This window comes from Pinus tabuliformis, chromosome 6, assembly GCF_031772625.1.
Source record: "Pinus tabuliformis cultivar Carrire ecotype Pingquan chromosome 6, CPIR1, whole genome shotgun sequence".
Classification (NCBI taxonomy): domain Eukaryota; kingdom Viridiplantae; phylum Streptophyta; class Pinopsida; order Pinales; family Pinaceae; genus Pinus; species Pinus tabuliformis.
In genome coordinates, this window is record NC_142292.1 from 552,646,644 (window position 1) to 552,655,329 (window position 8,686).

The 8,686-nt window shown below is 43.5% G+C and overlaps 1 protein-coding gene across 1 annotated transcript; it reads left to right on the plus strand.

The window, feature by feature from the left end:
• The first annotated feature begins 488 nt into the window (after positions 1 to 488).
• Positions 489 to 6,320, plus strand: LOC149259709 (uncharacterized). Its single transcript, XM_089454987.1, has 3 exons — positions 489 to 1,964; positions 2,058 to 4,936; positions 5,255 to 6,320. Exons 1-3 carry the CDS (start codon positions 489 to 491, stop codon positions 6,318 to 6,320), a joined length of 5,421 nt encoding a protein of 1,806 aa, XP_089311113.1.
• Positions 6,321 to 8,686: the final 2,366 nt, after the last annotated feature.

The following is an 8,686-nucleotide window of genomic DNA, read 5'->3' on the forward strand; positions in this document are numbered from 1 at the left end:
TATTCATGCATTGTTCTACTATTTTTAGCCTGCATGTTGCCAAGAGTTTGTTCCCCCATTATCCCCATTGTCAGTATGAAGATCTAGCGAATCTAGCTGTGTAACAGTCCTTTCTTAAAAATTTAAAAATAACATGATACATATTAAAAAACAAATTGTTTAATAAGAAAACTTGGTTATATATATATAGATAGATATATTACTTTGCCTACAACATTAACATTGATTAATGCCGCTCTAATACGGGACAGCTCACATGCGTAACTCGTATGTGCTTAAGAATTTCATTTCGGGGATGAGCTCTGCACCGATACCAGCTTTGAACCTGGGTTGATGGAAGGTCGGTGATGTTCCGTAATTGAAGTGCACGGGTGGCTGCGGAGCAAATACGGTCAGCGGAGGTCTTAGGCGACTGATTAATTACTGTTAGCTGTGAATTACAGAGAGCATTGCGCTGAATTAGGGTTTACGGAGGACTGATAGAACACATGGGGGACAATCAGGGGAGGGGAGAGATCCCCTCCTATAGGGCTGCTATGGCAGGTGGTTCAGGCAAGGATTCCGGACAAAAGGGAACGAGCAAGGAAACCCCCGTGCTGGGGAACCAATGGCAAGCCAGGTTAGTCAATCGATGCCTTCCTAGGGCACAGAAAAAACCACGATATGTGATTCCAAACAACAAGCTGGAAGATTACTGCTGTTATATGCGTGACCATGCCTTAATCTGTAAATTTATCGGATACTGGCCCTCTGAACGGGATCTTACGCGTTGGATTTACCAAAGGTGGCATCCAATAGGGCATATAGATCTTAAATTGGGGGCGAAAGGCTTTTTTACTGTTATCTTTGCGAATTTGGAGGATAAGAATAGGGTTTTCGAGGAGGGGCCTCATTTTATGAATAATGCGGGCTTATTCATGCGTTACTGGGAAGATAGGTATAATCCTGATGCGGAGAAAATCAAGTCAGCTCCGATCTGGGTCAGGTTATTTGGTTTGCCGGATGAATTTTGGGAACCTGATACTTTGGAAGGTATTGGAAACTCGATTGGTACTTTTGTGAAGGTAGCAGAGTCGACGAAGCGGGGGAAATACAATTCTTATGCCAGGATTTGTGTTTATATGGATATATCAGAACCCTTACCGGAAACAATCGAGCTTGAATATCACGATGAGGTTTGGCAGCAGCCTCTCGATTACGAACATATACCGTTTCGGTGTCGGCGCTGTCATATATATGGTCATCTTGCCCAGGATTGCCCACAAATTCGACTAGTGGAGGTAGTACGGACAGAGGAGGTAGGTAAGGGCAATATGGGAGAAACACGAGTTGACAAAGGGAAAGTTGTGGGTGGGGAGGATAGTGAATTCCAGGTAGTACAACGGAGACGGAAATCAAATCCTGGAACATCGAAATCTGTGGTGAAGGAATCCACTGCTCCTAATGCATGTCGGAATACGTTCAATGTCCTCCAAGAGAGGGAAGAGGATACTGAGGGAACGAAGAAGGAACAGGCGATTTTGGGCAGTACACCAATGGAGATTATTAAGGATGGGAAGCGTAAAAGTAGGAGCCCTAGTCGAGAGCCTGATGAGGAAGGGGAACCAAGTTTAGGTACTCTGGAAGCAGGAGAAATAAGGAGTATGGAGACCACAAATGAAGCGGGAGTGGAGGAAGAACAAGTTCTGAAGAAATTACTTATTGAATGGAAGAAATTGGACGAGAGATTTATCCCTGAGAAGGAGAAACAGTTATATAAGGAAACGTTTCAACGCTATAAGGAGAAGAAGGCCGGACTACTAGAGAATCGGTTAGACCCGGTAGGACCCCAGGAAGCTCAAAATTTGGGAGGGGAAGGGAAAGCTAAAGGTGGTCGGAAAAAAGGGAGGCGAACACTAAATGAGTCCATTCAAGCAGTTGGGGAGACTCTCGTGAATTCTGGAAGGGTAATACCTCTGTCTGAGGTATTTTTACAAACACCTAAAAAGTTTTAAATGATTGTGTTAAGTTGGAATATTAGGGGGTTAAACAGTAGAGGTAAACAGCGTTATTTGCAGGACCGAATAAGGAAAGAGAAGCCAAATATTGTGGTAATTCAGGAAACGAAAATGGAGAGTCAGCAGTTGGAAACACTGATAAATAAATTGAAAATTGGATATGAGGTTATGGCTTTAGATGCTGTAGCTACAGCAGGGGGCTTAGCAATTTTGTGGAACCCGGAAGAGGTAGTTTTTGATCACTGGTTTAGCTTGCCTCGAATTCTTTCAGGTGTATTTCGTTTGGTAGGCATGAGGGACCGAATTCTTTTTACAGGAGTATACGGCCCTCCCAACTATAGAGATAGACAAGATTTTATGAGAAATATACACACCATGAGAAGTTTTCTTCCGCATATCCCGTGGATAGTTGGAGGGGATTTTAATCTTATACGGCACTTAGGCAAAAAACGAGGGGGAGTAAGGAGGGAAGATCAGACCATGGAAGAATTCAATGACTTGATTCGCGATCTGCGGCTAGTTGATATTCAGACAACAAATGGAATTTTTACCTGGAACAATCGAAGAGGGGGTTCAAATCAAATTGCTTCGAGGTTGGATAGATTCTTACTGTCAGAGTCAATTTTAAACCGGGATGTTTTTATTGAGGCCAGCATTCTCCCCTGTCTTGGATCTGATCACTGGCCCATACGTTTGGATATTGATATAAAACAGATCAAAGGGAGAAGACCTTTTCGTTTTGAATCTTTTTGGCTTCGAGATCCCCAATTTATAAAGAAAGTTGAGAGTTGGTGGCAGCGGAGTAATTGCAGGGGCAATGGAAAGATGCATACGGTACAGATGAAGCTCAAAGAATTGAAAAAACACATAAAAGAGTGGAATAGGAAAGAATTCGGGAATATATTTGAGGAGAAGTTGAAACTAGAAGGTGCGATGGCGGACCTCCAGCAGAAAATTATTTTAGAAGGACGGGATGAAGGGACAAGCCAAGAGGAAGGTCGACTTATATGTCAGTTAGAAGAGAGAAGAAAGCAGGAGGAGATTTTGTGGAGACAAAAATCACGGATAAGATGGCTCCGGGAAGGGGAAAGAAATACGAAGTTTTTTCATCAGGCCATGATTCAACGTAGACACCGAAACAGGATTTTTTCAATCAAAAATGCTGAGGGGGAAAGAGTATATGAACAAAAAGATATTGAAAAAACTTTGGTAGATTACTTCAAAGACATACTGACCGAAAATCATAGTAACCGAAGCGAAGCTATTCATAAGATTTGTAGTGAGATTCCACGGATAGTAACCGACGAACAAAATAAATCACTCATGAGGGCAGTAACCCTAGAAGAATTAAGTGAAGTTGTGATGGGGATGAGTACAAATAAAGCCCCAGGGTCGGATGGCTACACAGTAGAGTTTTTTCAGGCTAGTTGGTATTTTTTGGGTAAGGACATACTGGATGCGGTAGAGGAATCACATATACGACAGAGGATATGGCCTGGGATCAATGCAACATTCCTAACTTTAATTCCTAAGAGCAATATATCGGAGGAGCCCCAGGGTTATCGACCTATCGCACTATGTAATGTAATATATAAGATTATCTCTACACTTATAGTAAAGCGATTGAAGCCTGTATTATCTAGTCTCATAGCACCTGAACAAACTGGCTTCGTGGAAGGAAGACAAATACTGGATGGCATTGTGGTATCTCAGGAAGTTATTCATTCATTGAAGACGAGAAAGCAGAAAGGATTGTTAATGAAATTGGACCTATCTAAGGCATATGATCGGCTGAGTTGGGAGTATCTTAGGGAGGTTTTGAGGGCGTTTGGTTTTGAGAATCGCTGGATAACATGGATAGCTAATATGATGTCAACCCCCAATTTTTTGATCCTGGTGAATGGTAATCCTACAGATCTCTTCAAGGCTACCAGGGGCATTCGACAGGGGGACCCAATCTCGCCATTTTTATTCATTCTGGCTATGGAAGGATTAAGCCGACTCATTAAAAAAGAAGTCAGAGATGGGCGAATAAAGGGGCTTAAGCTATGGGTAAATAATTTGACGATTACACATCAACAGTTTGTGGACGATTTGATGCTGTTTGGTGAAGCTTCGCTGAGGGAAGTTCGCAATTTTCAGAGGGCCCTCCAACTCTTTGGGAATGCATCAGGTATGGAGATAAATAAAGATAAGTCCTGTACTTTTATTTTTAATTCTCCTGAGGTTGTTAAGTTACATTTAACCAGAGTCTTAGGATTTAGGCAAGGTGTTTTACCCACGAAATATCTGGGCATGCAATTAGATATGAATCCAAAGCGTATTACCAATTGGCAGTATCTATTGGAAAAACTACGAAACAGATTAGCAAACTGGTCGTTTCGACTCTTGAATTTGGCCAGTAAGGTAGTTTTGTTGAAATCGGTTTTATCAGCTATTCCTATATACTCTTTATCATTAATGGCAGCCCCAAAAGGGATCTTTTCTAAAATTCGAGAAATCATGGGTAAATTTCTTTGGGGGGGACCGAAACAGGAACGGAAATGGACTTTAGTCTCTTGGCAGAATGTTATAAAACGAAAAGATGAAGGGGGATTGGGAGTTCGAGATCCTGAGATTGTCAACAAAACTCTAGGAGCGAAATTATGGTGGCGCTGGGTTCAGGGAGGTATGGACGTCTGGAAAAATATTTGGAATAGGAAATATGGAATGCCGGAGTCTATTGAAGGACGCCTACGAACTGAAGAAGTTCCAAGAGGGTCAGCAATGTGGGATTTGGCCAGTACTAACCGGGAGCTAGTAAGGAGTCTCGCTTTCTGGGAGATCCGGGACGGCAGTTTGGCCTGGTTCTGGGAGGAAAGATGGCAACAGCGGGACCACATGCAGGATCTCCCTCAGTTGCATATAGTTCAACAAGGAGCACAAAGAGCAGGCCTGAGGTATGTAAGAGATTATTGGACTCTCGGAGCAGAAAATGACTTATGGAGAGTCTAGAAGAAACCTGAAGATTTTGATAACACTATTCCTCAAGAGGTTGGCCAGCTATTCATTAAGGAGTTAGACTCTAGAAAAGTTAAAATAAGAGATGGTCACGATATTCTTAGATAGGGGAAGGAAACGAAGGGTATGTTTACAGTTAAAGAAGCGTATTACTGGGTGACAAGGGAGGAAAGAGTGGCGGATCTCGTGGAGTGGAAAAATATTTGGCGAAACAATTGGTGGCCTAAAGTAACGTATTTTGTTTGCCTGTTGTGTAGAGGACGAGTATTGACATGGGATAATATTCAGAAGAGAGGTATGAATGGGCCATCAAAATGCTACCTTTGCAATAAGGAGGTTGAGACTCAGGAGCATATTATGAACAAATGTCTTTTCATCCGAGGGTTATGGGAGGAGATCAGGGTATTATTTGGGCAGACAAATAGGGATCCTGAGAATCATAGGAATACCGTGCTCCAGTGGGGCACGGGCAATTTTCAAAGTAAGGTGGTTCGAAGGATATGGACGTTGGCTGTGGGTTTTATAGTATGGGAAACCTGGAAAGAGCGTAATAGACGAATCTTCCAAGACAGACGAAGGGATGAAACGAGTATTTGGGAGGTAGTTTGCAGGTCAATTAAAGAAACAGTCTTATCAGAGGTTTGGGATGATCAGGATTGGCAATTGAATCCAGCAGAGCAGCGGATAATCTCGAAACTTAACCTGGATATCTCAATGATCTACCCGAATACAAGGAAGCGACCCCCAGGTGGAGTGCCGAGTCCTAAGCATTTTAGTTTGCCTGGAGAGGGAAGGATCAAACTAAATTTTGATGGCGCCTCGAAAGGCAACCCTGGCCAAGCAGGCTTTGGTGGTATTTTTCGGGATAGCAGTGGGTCTACAAGATGGATATATGCGGATTTTGGAGGGGATATGACGAATAATGAGGCGGAGTTGTGGGCCGTTTACCAGGGATTATGTATTGCAATTAGGAATGGTTATTCGAATTTGGAGATTGTGGGTGACTCGAGATTGGTGATTGATATGCTGAGAAAGTTAAGGGATGGTCAGTGTTGGGACCATGTTGCAAAAAGTTGGCGGACTGCAGCCATAGTTAAAGATGTAGAAGAGGTGTTACGGAGGATCGAATATACGACTATCTCCCATGTTTTACGTGAGGGCAATCGGGCGGCTGACCTTATGGCAAATTGGGGCAGCGGCGGAGGGGATAAGAGGATAGATGGTAGTTGGAGATCCGTTAAGGATGATCCCCGGTGGACAATGCTAACAGACATTCTAAACCATGATTTATATGAGGCGACGGCGTCAGTGGGGAATTCATAATTACTTTCCACTTATGGTAAGACGGGACACATGTACTATGGTGTATGATGGTGAGGAGAGCAGGCAGGATCGCGCGGATGGAATGTATATTCAACTCGCTTGGAGTCATAACCATATAAACCAATTGATCATTTCAAGAAGTGGATGGGACTGGTTTCCGAGGATGAGAGGATGCAGCGTCAGGCTGATGGTAAGTGAATCCACTTATGGTAATACATTTGGAGTGAGGATTAATGAGTGTCTTAACTGGCATTGCAGCCAAAGGAACCTAAGGTGGCGGTCCGAACAAGCTTTAAAGCTTGCATGCATGCGACAGAATAGGTGGTCGGGATCATTTGTGAATTCTCAAGCGGGGAGGAGTAGACAGAGGGTTTTTGTGAGAAAGGGTATAGAGGATATGGCGGAGGGTCAGGACAGGGATGGAGGTCGCTGGTTGCGGAGCATGGAAAGCAAACGAGATACGAAGGGTAAGGGCCAGGTTGAGGAGGCCCTCCGGAAAATCATGTTGAATATTTCAGATGACTCTGAAGAGGAGTTTGACATTCGAGACTACTTGGTGGATGATGAACCCCGGCGTAGACAGGAAGGCGGGGATAAGCGTGGCAAAGCTCAAAGGCAGGAGGTCGAAGCTCGGATGGGCGAACAGGAGTTTGAGGAAGAGGCGGGCAGATATGGGGGTGGCAGACGAGGACGAAGTAGGGGAGGGTGTGTGCTGAAGAAGGAAGGGACCAGCCAGCGGGGCAGAGGGTGCGGCAGAGGGAGAGGAGGCAGAGGAGGTAGGACAGCAGCAAATGTTGAGTATGAGGAGGAAATGTGTAGTGAGGCCAGAGAGAAAAAAAGAGGTAAGAGAGATATGAAACAGAAATTACAGGAGGCTGAAGAGGCTTATCATCAGCGTACTCACCCTAATATTCGGAGGATCATTGAACATTTCGAAGAGGAGGCATTGCAGGAACAGTCAGGGTCAGAAATGGAGGATTGGGAGGCCTATCTGCCTGACCCAGGACATACAAGAGGCAGGCTGACCTTATATAAACAATCTTTGCATGTCTATTGGGGCATGAAAAGGCTCTTAGCTAAAGCACTTGAACAGGTAGCCATGGACATGGTTGAATTGGCCCAGGTAGCAATGAAGAAAGAGATGCAGAATCTCCAAGTCACCTTAATGATGCAAGACAGGAAGATGGATGTGATCCTGAAGTATCTTCAAGCCAGGGGACCGGGGGTCAAAACGGAGAAGGAGGCCAATCTGGAGGCCCATAATTAACAACAGATGGAGCAGCTGAAAAGAGGTTTTTTGGATTTTAGTTTTTCTTTACAGATACTTGTTTTGTATGTTTAAAGTCATAACCTGTTTTATAGTAAGTAAAGTAGAAGGATATGTAGTATGGGAGAAAAGACTGTTGGGTCTATACTTTTGGATAATCGGTTATATAGCATGGGTAGAAAGACTGAAGATATTCTATTTTTGGATGGGAATTAAGAACCTCAGGTGGTCAAGATATCCGGTTTCCCTTCGGGGCGGGTTGAGACCGGCCCATATGTGGTATGTTTTCGATGTATGATCCTTATTTTACAGTAATAGAAATGATGAATCTTGCCTTTGCTTACAAAAAAAAAAAAAACTCGTATGTGCTTAATATCTACACGGTTCACAACGTTTTTACAGTGGTTAGCATTAAATGTTCACATAGCCTCTGGTGCTTTAGCCATTACTTCCAAGCCTTGGCTGAGCTGGTCCTAAAATGCTAGGACACGCGGCATGATCACGACTGAGGATGTTGAATGCAAGTGCCATCTTGTTCTACTTTCTTGTGCCATTTGTCTCGCCTCATCTTCGTCGATTCTAGTCCTGCGATCCAACAATGGTGTGCGTTGACCTAGATTGTCATTGATGTCAATATGGCAATATTCTAGATGAGTAAACAATGATGTGAAGCTAAGAAGAGCGGATCCATGAAGAAACAGGAGCAAGAAGCCAAGGATCAAATCCATCAGGGGAGCCATTAGAAGATGAACACATCAGAAGTGTATTATAGAATATCAGAGCAGAGAATATCAGAAGTCACAGGAGCTATCAAGAGAAGCATATTGGAAGAGTTCATTAGAAATAGGTTATCGGAAGCCATCTTGAAGCCAAAGTGTAAGAGGAAGAGGACATTGGAAGAAAAGAGGTCATTAGCTGTTGTGTGCAGGTAGAATTTGGCGAAACATAAAGAGTTGAAGAAGAGACAAAGGAATCATAATGGGTCCTTGAATCCGGTTGAAGAATGAGAGTGAAGCTGAGAGAGAATCAACGATGTATGAATTCGCGGAAGGCAGGCTCAAAGAGAGTTGAGCAGTAGAAAAGTGAAAGGCCGAAACCC